General features: G+C 39.7%; 2 protein-coding genes across 6 annotated transcripts; both read left to right on the forward strand.

Moving 5' to 3' along the window:
- The first annotated feature begins 1,147 nt into the window (after positions 1-1,147).
- LOC135081467 (jupiter microtubule associated homolog 1-like) lies at positions 1,148-14,905 on the forward strand. 4 transcript variants are annotated; one of them, XM_063976170.1, is made up of 4 exons: positions 1,148-1,217; positions 3,583-3,705; positions 12,387-12,555; positions 13,438-14,905. In XM_063976170.1, the coding sequence occupies exons 2-4, from the start codon at positions 3,679-3,681 to the stop codon at positions 13,665-13,667; spliced, it is 426 nt and encodes a 141-aa protein (XP_063832240.1). In that variant the 5' UTR covers positions 1,148-1,217; positions 3,583-3,678; the 3' UTR covers positions 13,668-14,905. The 4 variants fall into 4 exon arrangements, with proteins under 4 accessions (XP_063832240.1, XP_063832242.1, XP_063832241.1 ...); XM_063976169.1 differs by lacking the exon at positions 1,148-1,217 and adding an exon at positions 1,224-1,334; XM_063976172.1 differs by lacking the exon at positions 3,583-3,705 and having other exon boundaries at positions 1,151-1,217.
- A 140-nt stretch (positions 14,906-15,045) lies between these two features.
- LOC135081714 (uncharacterized) lies at positions 15,046-20,217 on the forward strand. Of its 2 annotated transcripts, none has more exons than XM_063976501.1 (9): positions 15,046-15,239; positions 16,323-16,484; positions 17,211-17,333; positions 17,619-17,738; positions 18,062-18,225; positions 18,699-18,817; positions 19,086-19,206; positions 19,546-19,685; positions 20,041-20,217. In XM_063976501.1, the coding sequence occupies exons 2-9, from the start codon at positions 16,375-16,377 to the stop codon at positions 20,170-20,172; spliced, it is 1,029 nt and encodes a 342-aa protein (XP_063832571.1). In that variant the 5' UTR covers positions 15,046-15,239; positions 16,323-16,374; the 3' UTR covers positions 20,173-20,217. The 2 variants fall into 2 exon arrangements, with proteins under 2 accessions (XP_063832571.1, XP_063832570.1); XM_063976500.1 differs by having other exon boundaries at positions 16,332-16,484.
- The last annotated feature ends 2,128 nt before the right edge of the window (positions 20,218-22,345 follow it).

The raw sequence follows: 22,345 nt of genomic DNA on the forward strand, positions 1-22,345 counted from the left end.
GGGCCCCGATTGCGCTAAAAATTTTCGTCTTCAACGCGCCGGACCGGACGACGAACGAACATCAGCTGTTTTTTTGACATATCCGTATCTATCGCGGTGTCACTTTGACAGCTAGTTGAAACGAAGCATAGACGTATATAGTTCCAAAATACTGAACTGTCCTATCGATGACATTGACAGCGGGGCGCCACCGTCAATACCGAATCGCTGGTTCCGATTTTTGCCATGTTGGAAACCATAAAGTTGAACGATGGTAGCGCCCCCCTGTCATTGAGTTTGGCGGGACAGTTCAGCGTGGGTCATCTATAGTTCCAAAATACAGAGCCCCGATTACGGTAATTTTTAACGTCTACAATCCAGACACGCTTCTCGATTCTGCGATACGATTGGTCGTTCAACAGCGTACGTCAGCTGTTTTGACCAATCGTATCGCAGAATCGATGAAGCGTGTCTGGATTGTAGACGTTAAAAGTTACCGTAATCGGGGCTCTGAACTGTCCTATGCATGACATTGACAGTGGGGCGCCACCGTCAATACCGGATCGCTTGTTCCGATTTTTGCCATGTTGGAAACCATATAGTTGAACGATGGTAGCGCCCCCCTGTCATTGAGTTTGGTGGGACAGTTCAGCGTGGGTCATCTATAAACAGAAAGTAGCTGCGCCTTCGAGTAATGTTAGAAAATTCTTCAAAACAAAGTAAACGTCATTATTTTCTGTCAAAAGTAGTGCAACCAACACTGAACTTCGAAATTGACTTTCGATTAAAGCTTAATATCTCATGTGACAATGAAAATACTAGGAAGGTACGTGAACAGTAACGTCCATTATCGTGATACCGAATTTGCACCTCAGCTGGAATGAAAAACGGAGCGCAACTGGAGAAGAAGCGCCAATGTTATTGGAGTTGGAGATGTTAAAAATTAGCGCAATCGGGGATTCGGGGCACTGTCTATCTGAATGACAAGATTTCTCTGACAGTCATATTCATTTAATTAATTAATAGCATGAGTAAGATATGTATACTAAAACCGATCTATGGGGTGAAGTCGGTGTGTGGTGATGAACTGCTGGCAGCTGGCTGATTGTGGTAAAAAATGGTAATATAAATCAATAGAAGTTTTTTAAATGCTTAGCTCTTGTAACCCTAGAAATAAAAAAAATATATCGCTATCTCTTTTTCGCGCATTCGTTCAAAAAGAAGCGTAGCGAACGGTGGTGAGTAATCTTTCTTTTCCTGATAAAATTTTCATAAAACAAGTTGTCTTTATCGCGAAATTCCTCTAATTGTGGCTTAATACGCGTTTATTATTCGCTCAGTGTATTACCAGTGAGGTGAGTTTATTTGTATTGCAAGTGTTATTTGGGTTTACCGGTTGCAGTGTGAATATTGCAAGCCGTTATTTTTCAAGATTTTGCTAAGGTCAATGTGCTCTGATGCCGTAGGACGAAAGCTGCTAAGTCGTCTGGATGGGCGTGTGGGTATTTTGTAGCACATTTGTTGGGAAAACCCTGCATTTTTTCTGGAAATGCAGGCGATTCTAATGCGCAATGGGCAGACAAAAGAGTCACCGTTACAAGTCCCGCATGAATGGCCTGACCGCACTGTCCGATAGATTGAAAATTTTTACAGTTATGAGTTTAAAACTACATATAATTACCGGTTTCAACCGTATTGTTGTTTTTTTATGGCCGTAGCGTGGTCCAGTTTCGTTCTAACCCCCATTTTTTATTTGTTATAATTCCTCTTAAATATTTGATCTTTATTTCCTTTGTTGTACTACTTACTATTTGTAACAGGCTTTTAATTTATTCTGCATTGTATTTGGATGATTAACTTCACGCAGATGCTCTATGAGATGGCAATGGTCTACTTCCAATCATAGTATAAAACTAGAACAGTATAATATTTATACAAAACATAATATCTCAACCGAAACATTAATAAGAATGCACTTTCTATTTCGATTGCACTTGAGTATAGTTTCATTGAACATTGCTATTGGTTTATTATTAGAATCTTTCCAATTACAGAGATATTGTTCTGGAAACCATTTACCCGTACTATTTATTTTTGTTCTTTTATCAATAGAAAACTTAACCAAAATCACATTAATCAATAATATTATATCTGCTTTATCTCACAATTTTACTGTTTCTATAGGACACTAACGTCAGTTTACTTTGCTAATAATTTTCATTTCTACTTACGCCTAATCAAATTAATTTGATCTGTGACATTTATTTATTTAAAAACTTTATAATTCACACACATAAGAACGATCCATACAAAAAGGCGAGCTTAATGCCATATGGAATTCTCTCCCAGCTGACCTCCGTAGATGTAGATCATTATTGTTCGTTGTTATATTTTTTTGTTTCTGGGAGAGATTGGTAGGATTTAATTTCATAGGATCCATATTTTTTTCTCCTGAACATCTTTATTTTGCATGGAATTGTGTTGAGGAATCAGTGGAATAAGCTTAGGTTTTATCTTTCTTCATGAAACTCCTTTGGATTAATTTCTCTGGAATAAATAACCACAAAAACCTTTGTTTAGTCTGTTTATGTAAAAAGAAAATGGCACATGAAACATTTTATATTGAGCCAAGAGTATGTTACCTATTCAGGAATGGTGGCTTTACTCTCAGCAGTTAGATTAATCTATATGCCTATTAGTTAAAAATAAGTAAAGCACCATATCTCAGTACGGTTCAAAGAATAGAATAAACTTCAGGTTAAATTAACGAACTAATTTGGCATTACAAAGTAAAACAAAAACCAATTTGGTTCGCAAGGTCAAGTCTAATTCAGGGCCAAACAGATGCAATCGCCTTAGTATTTATACGGGCAATGATATTGAATGCCCGTTGTGCCCATATTTGCAAGTAGATGGAGCATTATCGATACATTTCCTGATATAGAATATAGTGTGGTACTGTGGCCATATGTAGAAATGTAAAGTATGTACGGATGGCACTTGACGATAAACACTACATTTTATGTACTTGTATTAGGGTTTATTTTACATCTGACCATGTGGTTAAGACTGTACTGTACTCCTACAACACGACGCAAATGGCTATCAGATGTCTTGAGTTAATAAAATTATACTACTTACTTGACTGTTTCTCTCTTGATTGAGAAATTAATTAATATGTTATCTTGACATTAATTGCAAATTTATTGTCATTGGGCTTTGAACTTTCTGCAATTGAATTAGGGTTTATAACTAAATCAATATTAGGTACTGGATAATAAAGGGTGGTGGTCGAATAATCTTTACGTCCAAGCAATATAGGATGTAGCTCATTACTAAAACATGCAAATGGCTATCACATCCTGTATTTTATTGTCATTTTATTTACAATGGAAATGATAATTTAATGATCTTGATAAGTTCGTTATTTTTAGTTCGGTTCATAATTAATTTACGGTATGTTAACATAATTTCACAAGCTTCTTTCTCATTATTTTTATCTTTTAAATATCATGATTTTTATTTTACTAATTAATTTGCAAAAATGATGTGCTGTTAGTGCTAAATGTAATGCAAACTAAGCCTTATTTCCTTGGATTTAAGGTGAAAGTTGGAAGCTGACCGCAGACATCGACCGCAATTCAGTGTCGTGACCGCACCTTGACCGCAGCAACTCTTATTTCTATACATTCGTAAGAAATGACTTCCGAAGCTGACCTCAACAGGGTAAAGTACCCTAATTTTTGATGTTTTTTCAAAATTATTTCATGCTATTATTGTTTATGGCAAGAGAATTGTATAAGCACGTTTGCAGATATTGCTATAATAGAATGAAAATAAAACCTAGGTAGTAAATTATAGGAATTATTATTCATATCATATCATTTTGGGGACGTATTTTAGAACCAATAGAATTCTTCATCGCATACACGCACGCGGAACGGAAAGATAGAACATAAATAGAATTTGTGCGCATTTTGTATACGAAATTGAACTCTTTTGATTAGAAAATACGTCCACCAATCAATTTTTTGCACTCATTCTTCTATGCCATTAGTCGACTTTCTTTTTGCATGTATCTTTTGTCTTCAAATGGCACTAATGGAATCCAATAATTTTGTAATTATGATACCTACCTACATTATTGGCGTTTATTGATTTCTTTAAGTTTTTACTTACATTTCACACCACTGGGTACAGTCGTCAGCATTAAACATACAACAAAATGATTGAGTGATGTTCTTCTTCTTCTTCTTTTATTTTGGCGACGGCTTGGTTTTGAGAACCATGATTTCGCCAACGTCACGTAAACAGCTTTGACAAAGTTACAGGGTTTTAAGAGAAAAAAAAAATTACAATATTTAATTTTTTAACAATAAGCGAAATTATTTGTGTGAGTTGAGTGATGTTTGCAAGATTGTTGGATTCTATTGTCGTTGATTTTAGGATGGTGTCTGGGTATTAGATTGATTTGCATCATATTTTTATGTGTGAAACTGATTGATTTTAGTATTATTATGTGTATTTTACTCCTTCTATAGGTATTTGTTGGTAGCAAAAATTCTAGGGAAATAGGTACCTAAGTATTTACATGTGTATTATTAGCTGTGAGTAAAAGTAATTGTTTACTCAGTATTTCCAGCAATTCGTTGTCTCTTCTATACTTATTTCTGCTTCTTTCATTAGATAAGGTTTGTGTCAATCATTTCCTAACTAAAACATTTAGAAAAAAAGAAAAATATTTATTTGGTATCAAAGATATTACAATACAGATCAACAAAAGAGCAAAAAAAGAAACAGTAATTTGGTATGATATAACAAAACAGGTGGAGTTAAATTGTAAATTCATAAAAAAAATGCAAATAGTTGCTTTTGGAAGTCATGTCTTACAACTTACAACTCAAAATGAATGAGAGATACAGTCAATGACTTGAGTAGGGTAGCACTAATGTTATCTCAATTACTGTCCATAATAGAATCTATTTAAGTAATCAAAGGAAGTATTTACAGTGTTACTCATTTTCGTAAGAAGAAAATCGTGAGTCAAAACTGAAACATAGCTTACTGTCTCTATGACTCAGTCTTTCGTTCCAGTTGAAGAATTTTAAATCGTGTTCCTCATGCCACATCACTGCACATCTATTCAATCCAATTTTCTAATCATTATTTATTGATGCAAAGTTGTTAATTACCTAATTTATTAGCAAACATTCGTCTGGTACAGTCGGACTCGAATAAATCCGTTTATTTTAGGACCAAACAAAATTATTGTAGTAAAATCGTCATGATGCGGTTAATATTTTGGAGCTATTTAAAATCAGATGCTTACAATCGCCTCAGTCGACCAACTGACGAGTTGACTGATATTGTTCAAAAGACAATGTGCAATTAATTATTATTCTGCCTCACCATGGGAGGATGCGAACAATAAATGTATGCTAATAGACTTTCTGTTTTAATTACCGACATCGCAATGCAGTGGTTTTGGTGAAATGTGTCACCGAGTGTCATAATAGAGCTATTTTGCATGAATTATTGCAGAACTAGCGTGTTTGGGCTCGGTTAAATTTTGTTTCGTATCTGGTCTTCTATCGTGTGGGTTGTTGTAAGTTTGTAACAATGAGGTCACAATTCTCCCTGGTGTCAGACAAAATGAGCGCTTATGGTATTTACCTAGTTGACTAACTATTGTTGCAAATCATTTAGCATTTTTATGCATCATTCAGTTTCTGGGCTTCGGCCGATTAAACAATTGGTTCCGGAAAGAGTGGCCTTCAGACACTAGTGGAACACCATTATAATGCATTTTATTGCGGAATCTTCCTTTTTAAATAGTCCCAGTAGATATTTTTATAATTTGTCTTTTTTGATGGAGAGAAAAAAAATGGCTCGATTAATCAACAATGACCGATGGTTGTTGTGGTGACTAATTCGTCAGGATTACATGAAAACCAAACCTCGCCCTTCAAAAAATAAATACAATTCTCAGAAATATTTGTGATACGTTATCAGAAAGTGTTTATCTTCCACAAAATACCAGTTTCAATAACAATTCGTAATGTTTGCTTCGGTGTTGTTGCCCTCTTTCGTTGGGGTTGGGATTGTCTAGACTGTAGACATAGCAATTTGCTTTTATTACGCGTTCCTGGCGTGTCGTCATTATCTAATACAATATTCCACGTAGGTACATTGTCAGACACGCTAATGGATCCATATTTTAACTATTATAAATTTTAGAAAGTTATGTTTCACAGTTCATTACAATGTATCTTCCTAACAGCCTAAAATCGTGAGGTACTCATTATTTTGTCCCATTTTCACACGTTTTTTCACCTTTATTCTTCTATTTTTTTTCTCGCACGATCTTAATTCGCAATAACGTACAAAAATATTGTGTTGACTGTACGGGTAGAGGTGGGCGCCACGCCGGCGCGCCGCCGCCGCCGCGAATTTTTTCACGCCGCCGCCGCCGACGACCAGCTGTCGGCGCGCCGATACTGATACTGTACAAACTATTTGCAATTTATTCCTCTCCTATACTGTACTAATTTGTGTTTCAAACGCAGAAGAACTATTTTTTTATTGAGTTGAGCGGCTATTCTAGTTCAATAAAGTCCTAGTATAACTGCGACCGGTACCGATCTATTGTGATCGCCGCTATTTTCCTTACAGTTCGTCTCCGAGTCCTGCATCCATTAGGAATTGCAGTATCTTTTGGGGGGCGATATGTTTTACATCTTGTTGGCTTAGGATGTGTTTGCTCAGGTGTAAGCTCCGCTTACGCATCAAAGGTCCGCAGTCCGTGAGAATGTGTAGTGGCGTTTCATCTGCCCCTTGGCACATCCTGCACGTTCCTGATTCGGACAGTCCCATAGTGGACAAGTGCTTGTTTAAGCTGCAGTGTCCAGTGAAGGCTCGAACTAAGATGCGCATTTTGATCCTACTCAGTCCTATGATCTGCTTAGAGCATATTCGGTCATAGGCTTTTATAAGAGCTTTGGAATGAGTTAATCCTGGCGTGTCTGACCATGCCTTAAAGAATTTATTTAAATAGATGTTCTCCAGGGTCATTCGAGCGAGACTTTTGGAAATGCCACAAAAGGGTTCTGGACCATATTGTGTTGCCTCCGCTCCCGCTCTCTCCAGTTTCACGATTCCCGCGTGACCTGGAACCCATCTCAGCGTTACTCTGTTACGTTTTCCTAGGGTATTCAGTCGACTCATGCCGTTTTCTACCAACTTTGAGGTGATTAAGATGGATTTTAAGGCCATCAGCGCGGCCTGACTGTCTGAGTTAATGTAAATTATTATGTGGTTGGCATAATTTTTTCGCAGGTTAGCTTCCGCACATTCAATAATGGCGTAGACTTCTGCCTGAAAGATAGAGGCAAATTTGCCCAGGCTTTGAGATAGCCTAAGCTTCGGCTGCTCTCCATATACGCCAAAGCCTACGTTAGGGCCCATTTTTAACCCATCAGTAAACCATATTATAACAGAAGAACTAACTATAATATTTATTCTTTAATGCCATATAAATTGGTACACAAGGCGAACTTAATGCCGTTGATATACTAATAAATTGATTGAATAACTTAATACTAACTATATTAACAGTTAATCAAGTACATTATTCAACTTACTGCTTGGTCTAGTAAATAATTATTGATCGCGAGAGGCGCCGGTCCCTCTTGCTGTCAAGAAAAAAATCCCCGCCTTCGTCTGGCAGATAACCCACACTATTGGACTATTTTAAGCGAATCACTCACACAGAGATTGGCAAATATGTCTCGGAATGCAAATGGGAACCACAACCTCTGGAAGGCAACAAAGTACCTCCCTCAAAGTGTTCTCCGCTTATTAGGTCCGGTAATACATGAGTGGCGAGTGCGAACTGACAAGAAAAATCTCAGACTTTTGCTACATGACAAGCCGGTTTATTTAAACCCATTGACACGGATAATCCCTTACTACCCTATACCTTAATAACCTTCCCATTGTGATTTGAGAGGGCTCATTTTGCATCTCTTCGTATGCTACTTCTGGACATTTTTGTACTTGACTATCTGAGGAGTTGACCGCCATGTTTCCGCTTACCCTCCTCAAGTTCAAAGTAGAAGATTGATTCCTACTACGCTAATTGAGGACGAAAGAAGCAGTAGGACAAAGTGACTGACATAGCCCACAGAATCGCTAAAATCAAGTGGCAGTGGGCGGGGCACATATCTCGTAGAGCTGATGGCCGCTGGGGCAGTAAAGTTTTTGAGTGGCGACTACGAGCCGGAAGACGTAGCGTGGGTAGGCCTCCCACTAGGTGGACCGACGATTTGGGGAAGGTCGCAAGAAGTGCATGGATGCGAGCGGCGCAGGACGTCTTTCGGCTGAAACGAAAGAACTAACGCTAAGAGAGATGGCTAAGCTAAAGAAATAGCCAAAATGGACCCTCGTAAAGCACTTGCATTTGATCTGATCACCATGAAGTCCATGGTCTTAGCTATGACCACACTGAGTGAGAAGAACCTCGCAAGTCTCTTAACTTCGGAAATGGTCCATAAGGCTGGCAAGTCGCCTAGCGAATTCTCTTATCGCTCAATTAATCTGACATTTGTATTGTTAAAATTATGGAAAAGGATCATTCTTGCTCGTTTATTCCCTTGCCTAAGTATGACCCATGTAATAGTATACCCGACCATAAATTTTGGCAGAAACCATACTAACCATAATCAGTACAATGTTTTGGAAAAGAAAGAATCCTGTACGTCTGCTTTCGCTGCGGCTTCAGCTGGGTTTATCATAAAGCACTACTCTATGAAATTAAAAAGTACCTTCTAGAACACTTCTACTACCTGCTGATGGATTCTTATCTCAGTGACAGACAGTTTTAAATCAAACTCGGTGACAAAATCTTCTCTTTTTAGCTGCAGTGCTGGAGTACCCCAGGACTCTGTACTTGGTCCGATACTCTATAACATCTACTAGTAAAGTAGCCCAGACACCAGAAAGTTGCGGCATTCCTCAAATGTAACTGTGATCTTAAAGTGACTAGACTGTTGCAAAGTCAGCTGCTTGGCTGACCAAGTGGCGCATGTAATTAAGCCCCGAAGTCTCACTATATTATCATTTAAGACGTGAAACTTATCCTCCGGCCAATCTAGACCTCCACACATTGCTGCAATCAACCTGCATTAAAATCCTGAACCGTAGGATGACATGGAAAGACCATAAATATAAATAAAACAGAACTTAATATAATATTCCACCGACAGTTAGCTAATCAAACATTAACTATGATGTGGCTCCAAAGAGCTCAAAAATACATGTTAAAGGTACTTTTATCGGCACATTGTTACGCTCGCCTTTAGGAAGTAGGTACACGAGAACCTGATCTCAGCCAAACCCGCTATCCAAATATCAAAGTACCTATCTATAATCAAGAGAGCTAATTTACTAGGGTAAACCATTGCTCTAGTGGCTCAAACCCCAACCAACTGCAAATCACCTGATTAGTCTTGACGACAGATACTAAAAAAACCGGATTTAAAAAAAATGCCTAATGAACAAAGGTCAAATAAGGTCACGCCGCCGACGCCGCCGCCGCCGAGGTCAAAAAGTCGGCGCGCCGCCGCCGGCCAATTTTATATCGGCGCCCACCTCTAGTACGGCGACACCGTTAGACCCAAAAATGACATTATGAACACAAGTTACTCAATTTCATACCTTATTGTGTACAAGAAAAGGCTAAATGTAACTGCCGTTACATAAGTAGTAGCTTGAGTAAATAATCGGTTTATGTTGCCTTTTTAGATTATCCGTAGGCGTTTATAATTAGCTTGTACGAAAGTAACGACGCGAGAAAGGACCGTGTGCCACTTTCAGAATCCATAAAAAAGGCAGAAGAACAAAAACATCAATCATACTCCGTTGCCACAATACAAATGTACTACAGTACACCAACGGGTTACGCGAATATCTGAAAATGAGGTTTCTGATTTAAAATGCAGACAATGCAGTCAGAAATTCACCATTTAGTGGCATTAAAGTCAACTCTCTTACAAGTTTTGCTTGCAGCCTTGTAGTTTAAAAACAGATTTTTCAATGGATTTTTGACTCTGTAAGGTTTAATAATATAAGATACGTTGCGATTTAGATTTGGGGCTTATGTCCGGTAAAAAGAATGACATTAATCCATAAAAACGAATAAGGAAAGACACACACGACAAGAGTCTTTTAAATACGGTCCTTCGATTGTATTGTAAGCAGCATCCATAATCCATATGAGTAGTAGTTAGTTTTTTCGAACCGAGCCTACCGCACGCATCTTTTGTGCTACAAAAAAAGGCTCGGAAAATATATTGTCATGCGTGTAATGGACAAATTATAAGTTTATATCACTCTGTCATGCCCTGAATCTCTGACCTCGATCTACGCCCCGAATTCTGACGACTATGTTCTAAAATGGTCTTAATGTTTTTCCTACCGGGCATTTGTTTTATTTACTGTGGGTTTGAACGAAAAAGTTATCTATAGTAATTACTGGCATGAATCGCCGTTATTCAGTGAGGCATGTCTCATTCTAAGTAGTGATATCGTCGCCAGTTATTCACATATTATAAATTGTGATTGGTTCTAACATCGACATCGATAAATTTTATTGTTGATCGCTTAAGCCTCAGGTAAGTAGTCAGATATTCGACCAATACGAGACCAATTCCAAGAGTTTGAGTTTCTTTTGTTGGTCAAAACTAAATATTTAATTTTGCGTTCACTGATTATTATCAATTCTTCCATTCACTCACCTGGATATTTCCAGGTGAGTGAATGGAAGAATTGTAGTATTTTTTTATATCCAACATCTTTAAAAGAAAACTTGAGGCTTTGTTGGAATATCTTTCCTACGAGAAGAACAGTAGCTTAGGTGGGGGAATAGAACAGGCTTATTTGCAATTGTTCATTTTCCTTGAGGATATTGTGAAAATAATGCCCAAATCCTCGTACACCATTCCCCCAGGGTAATATTTAGTTTGTTTATGTTTTGTATAGGGTGGCATTACCGTTTCCATGTTTATTTTAGTAATGACTAGTGGAGTTACTCTCTTAACCAAAACATTCACACCTGCAGTTATTTCTCAGGGTATGTTATCAAACAATTCAGTAGTTTAAAACACCTAGTTAATCAGTCTAGAAAATGTAAGTTACTAATTAGTTGTGTAAGTTTAATGCGTCACCACAGTTCAATTCGGTTCATGAAAACAATGTTGGTTTTGTATTTTAATGGACTTTTCCTGTATGCTTCGATAATATTCTTCCTTCTCCGAAAATGTACGCAAAAGGGAATAAACAACAAAATGTGAAACCTTACTTCAGTATACTTTTATTTTATTTTTGTGGACAAGCTTTGTTCTTCCAGCCAGTTCTTTGTCTTTTTGTTAGCTTTGGAACTTCTTGTATGGGGAGTTAAATATTTGCAGTCGTTAATATCTACAAAGTTAATAATGTATCTTCTCATTTTACGCTCTTAAACACAAAAGATAATTTTATACAGGCTATTAAGTGCTGACATTTGTGTACAAAATTGCTATAAATAGTGCTGTAATGGCAAAAGATAGTGAATCATCGCTCTTCTTGGTCATTTGGCATTTACCTCTTTGTTGATGGGATTGATCGACTTACTAATGATCCTAACATTGTACTATGGACAATAGTTGACCACAAGATGGAGACCACAGTCTGACCGCAAGAGTTCAGACTTAGATCTGTCTGTTGTCTGGGTCTCTATTGTCTAGTAGATCTAGATTTTTATCTATTGTGGCGATATTTAATATCGAGCATGCCCGCTATAAAGTGAAGGACTATCGTGACAGATATTATTACGGATTTAAGACGATATATTTGGTTTTTACGCGGAAGAAATTTAATGCGCATACCAGCTGTCGACGCGACAGCAGGTTTTGTGAGGCTCCCTTGAGTCGACGCGTTACACCGGCTGTTGTTTTGCTTCCTTCGCTTTAGGCCCCTATCACACTGACGTATGTCGTTTGCGAAAACTGACGCATCCCGCAGTCCTTTTGGGACTATGCGATGTAGGATCGCTTGTGGCATGTTCCTGTTTCTAGAAAAGCATTTTTGGGAAGACGTAGGGTTCTAGAAGCATGTTCTCTGCCGGTCTAGTTGTAACACCGTGACCTAGCCTTACATTGTGGTCAAGCGATCTTAATTTTTAGGAATATGATTTGCATTTTGCATGCAAGGACTGCGTATGTGCGTGCATAGTATCTGCGTCACAAGTTGCACACGCTGCACATTTGAAACAATAAATTGTTTGTAACCTACTTGAGAACATAGATGGTATATCTCGCTAAATCGAATAATTGTGACTGTATCATTTATCTAACCAACATTTCCAATTCCAGATCAAAATGACTTCCACATCGTTCAACGTTGGTCTCACAGACAACACGAGGCTGTCCAGCAGGGTGCTCCGCCCCCCTGGCGGTGGTCACACCGACATCTTCGGAGGGGAGCCCGAGCCTCCGCGCGGTCGCCGCCCCGCGCCTTCGGTGGTCGCTGCCGCTGCTGCCGGTGGGTATTTGAACCTTAACAACTGGACGTTAAGGTCTAGAATCATCGTTTCAGCCACAGGACGTCCACTGCTGAACATAGGCCTCCTGCAATGATTTTCACATCCAGTGCTTTTCTGCTACCTTTATGAGTTCGAAACTGAGTTGCACCACCTAACTACAATAACTATGACAATGACCGGTGTTTTTTGTATGGAGTTTGACAGATTTTTAACGTTTATTAAAGATAAAATAAGATGACGCAACTCAGCCCTAGAATAAGACGTTAGAAACCATTAATTATACAGCTTTAATTATGATGAATTCTACATCTTGGAGTAGAGGTGAAAGTTTTGAAGTCAGTGGTTGAAGTCATCTTAATGGTTGTATACTAGATGGGACACATCAGTATCTTGTTTGTGCTGTGATTTCTAGCTTGGTTAGTAAGATAACAAGCTTATATAGTTCTAATAGGTTTGATTTTGCTGCAAATTATATTATTATAGTCTGATTGGCTGGCAATTGAACGATTTAGGCTTGACCTTAGGCCAAATTATCTGATAAGAAAAGTGAATAATATTATTGAGTCGACGGTTCATTGACACTTGTTACAGAAAGTCACATGACTCAACTTCAACTGAATATCGATTTTAGTTCGTTCGTGCTTGCAAGTTTCGTACTTTTGTCGGTGTTCCGTATTCCGATGCAAAAGCCCTTATGCTTCAACCACACTAATGCGTGCAAATCGCCATCGCCGGCGCGATCATAGGCCAATGACAGGTTGCGCGACACATGACAGTACGCGCTTCAATACATTCACTATAGTCTCTGAAAATTTAATCAAAACTAACCCAGCTGGGATTTCTGAGATACTATAAAATAATAAATCCTTTTCCAATTCCAGCTCAAGAGGAACTAGCTAGAGCCGCGAACGGTGACGCTCAGAATGGCCAAGCCAGCGAGCCTCAAGAGGCTTCCCAGCCTGAACCGAAGGCAGAAAGCCCAGTCAAGCCTGAGAGCCCTGCTAAACCTGACATCCCTAAGCAGGAGAGCGCTCAGCCAGAACCAGCCAAGGCAGAACCCCCGAAACGCGTGCGCGTGCCTCCAGGCGGCTTCTCTTCAGGGCTCTGGTAATCCTGGACGAAGCAGGTGTTAGGCGAACGGCCCATTGCTTGTTAGGGTGCTATGATGACGCTTTCTTGACTGCTTATAGAATCAGGCGACTAGCGCCTTGATTGTTAATTCTGATGAAATATTTGACCCGTATTGGACCATGCCTTTTGACGTATTCTTATGTCATCTGTACTGATCTATCAGAGCTGTCAAATGAAAAGATAACAGCGATTACCAAATTACTTTGATGCGTCTCTCTACTGTTTGTTGAGATATGAGGCTCCTTAAAAACATACAATACTATTGTTTTATTTTTATGGACTCATGCACGCATTGTTACATACATATGACATTTGCCTACGTCAGAACTCGTGCCGTATGTGTCAAATTGCTCAATGAAGAACAATCAAAGGATTTTTGGTTACTAAAATTACCAAATTTTACCATCTGTCACTGTCAATGTGACTTTTCACACAAAATGGCGGATGTTATCTGTAAAGCGAAAGTTCCAAAAGATTGTAAGTCAATTTTTGAAGATTCTTAGTATCCAAAAACAAAGTGGTGTGGCCATAGCCGCTTAGTTAAGATTCTAGCTGGGACCAGTTGTTAGGTTGTAATATTCGTCGTGCCTTTGTATTTGTTGTTGAATGCTAGAAGCTTTATTTGTTTAACGTTGGACTTACTGGTCCCACGCCAGTTCTCTTAGCGTTCTTATAGTCAGCGTACTTTATCCTCGCAGAAGGCAATTTATTTACTGTAAACGTAACGCGGGCTAGGTATTATTTTACTTGATTAGGAGATTATTATTATTTTAACGTTTTAACGATTAGCTTGTGTCAAAAGCGACTCGCTAGCCAAAACTCTCTATTAGACTAATGTATTGTCACAATTGGTTTTTAAAATTTATTAATAAGTCTTAAATTCTTGTAAATTATTCACAAATCGTATGTTTTACATTGTACAATGTTGTCTATTCCTACATAAGTGTGTCTATGCTCTTCTAGAAATTTCTAGAGCTTTCCAAGTCTGAAAATATAAGACTATAAGCTTTTGTATTCTATTTTAACACAGACTGACATGATTGTGCCTGTTCGAATGTACTTAATGTTTGTCTCGATTAGCATTTGAATATTTTGCAGTTAGTGTTTTATTATAAAATAATAACATTTTGTATGCCTTCGCCGGCAATGATGCGATTATGTATATTAATAACTGTATTTTTATATGAATTACATTACAATACATTATGATTAATATCATTTTAGTGTTTTATTCAGTTTATAATAAGTTTGAGCTTTATTCCAAGTTTTTATTGATAAGATATTCTTAACATTATCAAAATAGATTCAGCATCATGAAATCTTTTTAGATAGCCCTAGTTTTTGTCTCTGGTAAGCTGTCATTTTGTAAAAAATATATAAACGTCAAACAGACAAAATGGAGTAGTCAGCAAACATGTTTCCCGATTCACAAACCAGCAAAAAGCAATAATACAATGGACATCTAGTCATTTCATGGGATTTTATGTGCTATAAATCATCAAAACATCGCCAACATCTACCGAATATTCAATTTTCATATTATCCGACACATGTAAGTATTAAACAGTTAATATTCTTTCCTACTTACCTACTTTCATACACGAGAACAGTTGATGCATTTATGAGGGAATAGTTATGTGAAGCTGTAATAATAAAAGAACTCTTTATACAGGGTATTAGGTAAATGGGTATATGAGCCGACACTAGCCCATGTTAAAAATAAATTCTATAAAATCCGATTTGTATAAAAATTAAATTAATTAAAATGAAGATATCAATTTTCTGACTTCACCATACCATTTATATGCCCATGTTAACATGGGCTAGTGTCGGCTCATATACCCATTTACCTAACACCCTGTATACCACAACAAGAACAACTGTAATGTAGGATGTCTAAGAGTATTTTAGTTTTGTCGCGACTCTAGAAGATGAGAGCTTTTTATTTTGTTCCCAACAGTAATTCAGACTATTTGCATTGCGTGATGCATGCAACTACAACCCAATCGAGCTAACTGCGCACCCCGCTGGAATGTGACTCATTCGCACCTCCCCGACCAGAGCGTCGATGTGACGTCACGGCAGCCAGGTGCGCAGTGAACTCTACCAGTTTGTTTCATGCTGTAGTGTGTACTTTTGCATGCCCTCTTGTTGGCTCACGCACGTAGATTTACTTATTATGAACTTGCTTCCTTTTCAGAACATTGTGTAAAATCCAAAGTTCCACCCTTTTTAACCGACTTCTTCGATGATCTGCTTGATAACCTAATCACATTAACTACGATTATCACATCTATTGACACCTCTCATTTCTACAATTTTTACCCTTGAGTGTACTGACATAAACCAGAACTTCCAGCAACCCAAGCACATTCGTGCTGTTAGGACAGCGCCCGCGCAACATTAAATGATTCTCACCTTTATTGACTCCTCGAATTTTATATAAATCTCAATCTCACCTTTATGCATACCGACATAAACCAGACATTCCAGCAACCCAAGCACATTCGCGCTGTCAGCACAGCGCCCGCGCGGCATGGAGGACTACTTATTCGCAACATTAAACGATTCTCACCTTTATTGACACCTCTAATTTTATACAAATCTCAACCTTATGCATACTGACATAAACCAGAAATTCCAGCAACCCAAGCACATTCGGGCTGTTACCACAGCGCCCGCGCGGCATGGAGGGCGGGGGGCGGCAGTCGCGGCTGCTCGGCCGCTTGCTCGGGAAACTGCGCGGCGAGCACCGCTACTCGGCGCTTGATAAGAACTTCTCCTTTACTTCTACTGTGTAAGTGATATGATGTTACTTGTTGAGGGATAGTCTACTTTGTAAAGACCAGAGAGTAGCAGCTTTGCAGTAAAACCTAAGAGAACGCCTTCGTTCCGTCAACTTTACGCAGTGAAGGCTCTAACTATAGAGACGTTTGCAGACTGCAGAAGAGTATCTCCATTGTTGCATTGATCTCACAGACACTTGAGCTGAGGACCTGAGCCCCGATTACTTACGGTAATTTTTAACGTCTACAATCTAGACACGCTTCTCGATTCTGCGATACGATTGGTCGTTCAACAGCGTACGTCAGCTGTTTTGACCAATCGTATCGCAGAATCAGAAACGCGTCTGGATTGTAGACGTTAAAAGTTACCGTAATCGGGGCTCTGGCATGTTCCATAAAATGCTGAATGACGAGAGGTTTTTTGTAGGGAGGAGCTCTACTTGCCTACTGTGAGTCTGTGACCTGCCTGACAGGTCTTTTGGGGTCTTAGTGTTCGCAGGTGGACATGCATGTAACATGCATGAGGATAGATCTAGCTCTACTGACTGGTTATTGCTAGCGCCGAATTTAGTGTTACCCTGAAGGCACTCTTTCCCCCAGCGTATGCTCTGCATCTTTGCCCATTATGTAAACTAGAAGTAGAGAAAGCGCCGTGCAATATTTCTGTGGCGGCTATCCCCCATAATTCCTTCTTCTTCTATGCCACCTGTTGGCCAATATACCTACAATATTCACAGTGAAAGCACTGGCTGTGGCAGCACCACTAACGACGACGAGGACATGGACGCTTCCGCCCACACTGCCAGCGGCACCCAGGGACCCATAGACCACGATCAGTTCGCCGCTAACATTGACTTGAGGTTGGTAATGTTGGCAGCATTTCATCCACGAATACGCGCCCCACCATTCTTCCGCTGTTTGAGTGTTATAGGTACACGCTAAATCATCCATGAGTGCACGCACACTAAAATAATGACGCTCGGATTGCTCGGATCAAACTCCCCGCACTCCGCGCTTCCCTCGACCAAAAATTGGTGAGGCGCGTCTTCGTGGATGAAAGGATCTGTAGATACTTCGGCCTGTAGCTGGAGAGACTCGAGAAAACCCATTAAGTACAGTTACCTATTCTTCAAGCTAAATTGCAGGTACGGCGGACAATATCTGACGCCAGAACAGCTGCCAGAGTTTTGCGAACAATTGCACCATTTGGTAGAAGTGATACGGAATATCCAGTCATACTCCAAAATGACTGGAGAGTACCCAAGGTAAGTAGGCGTGTTTATTTCCACTTGAAATACTTAAAGCTTCATTTTGTGATGTCTTATCATTATTGTAAGCTGCCAGCGCCTTCCTGCAACCTTTATGGTCATCTATCCACCTTATGGGTTGACCTTGACGTCTCCTCGTGCTGCGCTTGTTAGTACGTGGCCTCTTTTCCAGAATCTTGCTGCCCAACAGGGCGTCAGTTCTGCCAACCGATTAATCTGGGAATATTGGGGGACGCCTATGTTCAGCAGTGGAAATGGATGATGATATCATTCTTGAAGTGGCTAGGTAGGTAATATTACTGAAGCAGCCTATCTTCCAGTGAGTTAGAGCGAAGACTGGAGCAAGAAGCACGCGAGGTGGCAGCACTAGCAGCGGAGGCGCGCAACGCACGTGACGTGGTCACGCGCACGCGCGCTCAGCGGCGTGCAGTGCGCGCTCTGAAGAAACACCTGGTGGCGCATCTTGCTAATCTTAGGGAAACTGGTGAGTGAGATTAAAAAAAACATTTTTAAATCGATAAGGAGCGTGCGCACGGGTGACTGTTTCGTCACTCACTCCCTTTGAGTGAGAGAGATGATTTTTTTTTGAATTCTATAACATACTTTATTTAGCCCTTTCTTTGAATGGTTGATGGTTTATCCTATCCATTTCTGTGGGTATAACAAGCTCCTACCATACATTACTTAGGAATCTTGTTTGTGCCCTCAAATATAAACTATAATAACTGCGCACCTCGTAGGAATGCGACTCTCCCTCCCACTTATTATCTGCCCACCTCGCCACGTTCGCCCAGTCTATACCAGAACGATGTCGAGTCGTTGTGACGTCACGGCTGCCAGGTGCGCAGAGTTAACTCGAAGCTGTGTTGTTCCTACTGTTTATTTGTTTTTTTAAGCATTTCTAAGAGACTGTTCCAATGTTGTGGTAAAAGATGACAAAGGCTCTGGTTTTTGCAGAAGTGCGTGAGCTAGAGAGTACAGTGCGTCTTTCAGATCGCAAGTTGTTCAAGAGCTGGGAGGCGCTCAAAGACTCCACGGACCCTAACGTCTTCGAACCACTGCTGGACGAAATCAGGGTTAGTTTTCCTTCTATATCATGTTCTATTCTCATACTGAGCAGTAATATCTACTTATAGAGAATTTTAGCCGTGGTCTGGCATCTAGAAAAGGTTGACTTCATACTTTGAATAAAAGTTCACTATCCATCCATATGCGCAGTGGGTGCTTTATCAATTTTATCAATGTCGCTTGGTCTAAAAGACCTCTTAATTTGAAACTGTGACGATTTAGAATTTGGCAGTTCTTATTAACCATCGGTCTTATTAACCACTTTTCCAATGACAGAATAAGCAAACAGCCCTGGAATGTCTGATGCGGCTGATCGAAAGCCGCAAGTCGGCCATTGCACGGTCCGCGCTACCACCACAGCCGTTGCCGGCACCTCAGTCGCATGAGAACGAAGAAGGTGAACCTTTATTATTTTTAGTTTTATTACTTCAGATTCAACTGTCTCCTGACTCCTGAGCTGAGTTTGTTTTCTCATAACATTGATGTTCATTTGTTATTTTGTTGAGTTAACAGACTGGGAAACTATCATCAGCCCTATATATATCGAATTCGTCAAAACTCCATACAAAAAAGCCCTTTCGACCACTTTTCCACTGGTTTTCGATTATAATGTGCACTTTGTCTAGACCAACTGATGATTATGTCTCGAGTGCTGGTGAAGTACCTGCACGGCCCTCTTTAATTTACCAGAGGCAATAGTCGTCAAATATGTCGTTTAACCATAGTTTTTTTATAGAATCCTCCACCACGACGACTGGCCGAAAACGTTCAGAGAGCCGAAGGTCAACTAGCAAGAGAAGAAGAAAAGATTCTGCGAGAGAGCCTCGGTCTGTGCCGCTGTCTAGCGAGCCGAGTAGACACGGACCTCCCCCGCAAGTATGGACTTTGATAGTTCTATCCTAGAGTTCCTTTTCAATTCACATTACGAAACCATTTAGTGCATCAACTACTTATTGTACAAGAAAAGACCCCTTTTCGTTGCAATTTCCCGAATACATTTGCTTTTTTTTTTGTTGAATTCGTGCTTTTTGCTCAAGGAGATTGTTTTTCTCGGTCGCTCAACATTATGATGTCCACCCCCTTTTGTGCGATATCAGTTTCAGTTTAGTACGTTTATTGGTCACCCTTTTCTATTCCCATTCGTCAGGTTACGCCGTGCTTTTATCTATTTTCATCGCCTCTATGAATAAGCAAACAGTTTCTTTATCTTTTCCACTTTCGTTCCTCTCAGGTGACCCTCTATATCCAAGGGGAGAGTGCATCTCGCCGGCGCGTGGGCAGCGCAGGCGCTGTCGCGCTCACTCCCCTGGAGCTGCCCTCTCGCGGCAGTGTCAGAGACATTCTGTTCTTTACCACTAACTGAAATCACTGTAACTGGAATTGAATAAATAAGCCACCGAAAACTATAGTTGTTTCTATTATTTCGATGACAATCGGCGATACTTGAGCCCCATTTTTTCATCGTCAGGGAAATTCATACAGTCACAAATTTTAATGTCCGTCATGGAGGCAGCTAGTGGGGCATTTGGGACAGTCCCGGATCTATCAATAGGCCGTATAGGCCGCGGCCTAAGGGCGGCAGATTTCAGATGACGCTTACTCGATTTCAGAAGATAAAAGTTAAATAAAGATCCAACCCCACCTTAGCATACGGGCGGCAAAACTGTAAATCCGCCACTGATGTGGGACCTCTGCATTTAAAGAAAAGATGTCTCATTAGCAAGACAGGTGCCCGGAAGCTATCAAGTATGAGTCGGAAACATAGGACATGACTATCAGCCGCAGTTTATTATATATTATATCAGATAGCAGTTTATCCCCCAATCAGTATTGGGGTCGGAAGGGTGTGTGTTCCTTGTAGTATTCTAGAGGTTTGTAGTGTTCCTAGAAGTTTGGTCCACGATACGAAGGTACTTACAGGAGAGCACCGCAAGAAAATAGGTAAATTAATAAGTTCAAGAGCCACGTAAGCTGTTGGGAAAAATAATTAGATAGATGGATTACGTCTATTCTACACAAATGAAATCGCTTTCGAATCATATGAAATTATTATATTTTCGCCTTGCTCGAATACGATGGCGTCTACGTGGATAAACATAGAGATCTATCACAATACACTGAGTAAGTTCTTAGGGCTTCTTTTCTTCGGGCTTAGCTGTTGTCTCTGGAGCAGCTGATGAGACTTCAGGGCTTGGGGAGTCCGATTTGGCCTGTAAAGGATAATAGCGATAAGTAGGATCGAACTGTTAACACATTTTCCAATATTTGATTTCTCTGTTTCAAATTTTCAATTCAACTTCTACAACTTGCTTGCAGCTCCTTCAACATCACCAGTGAATGAAGATTACATTATGATATCGAGGGCAAGGGTGCAACGAATTAGTAATCACTTTAGTATATCACAAAATAATTTGAAGTTATAGGATCTGAAGGTCTTATCCACTTAACTCCTGTGTAGCCAGGACAGGATCTACCTACAGCATTGACAGTCAAAGTCAAGTTTATCCTAGAGAGAGTAAAAGGGAAGAAAAAAGGAGTTCGTTAGGAAACTCCAAGATACTCGTAGGTAGGTTCGAGTGCTTTATCCTGGCAAAATGTTGTCTCCTAGGCTTTCAAAAATCTAATGATGCAGTTAATTACAGCCCTCTTTGGTAGCCCGAAATTTTAAATTTGAGCCCTCAGCCGTTCCAGCAGTATTCAAGAAAAACGGATTCTGCCAGGATAACTATCTAATTAACTGCATCATTAGATTTTTGGAAGGTGACAACATTTTGCCAGGATAACGCACTCGGTAGGTTCTATTATAAGTTGAGAGGCACTTACTTCGACATGCTCTGCTGCTGGTGGTGGAATATGCGTGATATCTCCAGCAGGGGGCGCAGAAGTTTCTTCTTTCTTCTCATCCTCTGGCATTGGTGCCGAGTGGCATAACTGGAACATTATTCGCGTGACTTTAAACAATCGCAAGGAAGATTCTAAAGAAAAGCCGAAGATTTAAGTACTCGTAAATTCAAGTCCTTCTTTCCTGTTGTGAGATACCTACTATAGAAGCGTCATCATCATCAGTATGGTACATTTTACTGAGCCCCAAGTTTTGCCCGCAAATCGTAAAGTACTTAGATATTGATTGATGGGTCGCGTTAATTAATTCAAGGTTTAAGTGCTTTGAAAATGAACCAAAAACACTTTCCTAGAAATTTCTCTAAAACTGGCACACACACGTAATTTAACACAGAAGAATAATGAAATTCAGCTGCATACCTGCACAGCCACGAAAGCGAAAAGAGCTACGATCACGACAGCCTTCATACTCGAGCGATTAACTAACAATGCATTTCACGTGTCGGCCAACTGAATTTATAAGCCCGAGGATACCAAAATAACGATTATACCTCCGTCAATCAAGTATAATGTTTATAAAACAATCATAGGCGGAACAATTAAAATCGTTATCGTTTGTTTCTCATACTTACCCATGGGTGGTTAGTGCTTATGACTTGACGTCATCGAATATTGCTGCTAGGTAAATTACTTAG

The sequence above is a fragment of the Ostrinia nubilalis genome, chromosome 20 (genome assembly GCF_963855985.1).
Source record: "Ostrinia nubilalis chromosome 20, ilOstNubi1.1, whole genome shotgun sequence".
Taxonomy (NCBI): domain Eukaryota; kingdom Metazoa; phylum Arthropoda; class Insecta; order Lepidoptera; family Crambidae; genus Ostrinia; species Ostrinia nubilalis.

Coding starts and splice junctions, on each gene's coding strand:
- LOC135081467 (XM_063976170.1), top strand. CDS start 3,679: ATGACTTCCGAAGCTGACCTCAACAGG. Junction 3,706..12,386: donor CCGAAGCTGACCTCAACAGG/GTAAAGTACCCT, acceptor TTCCAATTCCAG/ATCAAAATGACTTCCACATC. Junction 12,556..13,437: donor GGTCGCTGCCGCTGCTGCCG/GTGGGTATTTGA, acceptor TTCCAATTCCAG/CTCAAGAGGAACTAGCTAGA.
- LOC135081714 (XM_063976501.1), top strand. CDS start 16,375: ATGGAGGGCGGGGGGCGGCAGTCGCGGCTGCTCGGCCGCTTGCTCGGG. Junction 17,334..17,618: donor GCCGCTAACATTGACTTGAG/GTTGGTAATGTT, acceptor GCTAAATTGCAG/GTACGGCGGACAATATCTGA. Junction 18,226..18,698: donor TGCTAATCTTAGGGAAACTG/GTGAGTGAGATT, acceptor TGGTTTTTGCAG/AAGTGCGTGAGCTAGAGAGT.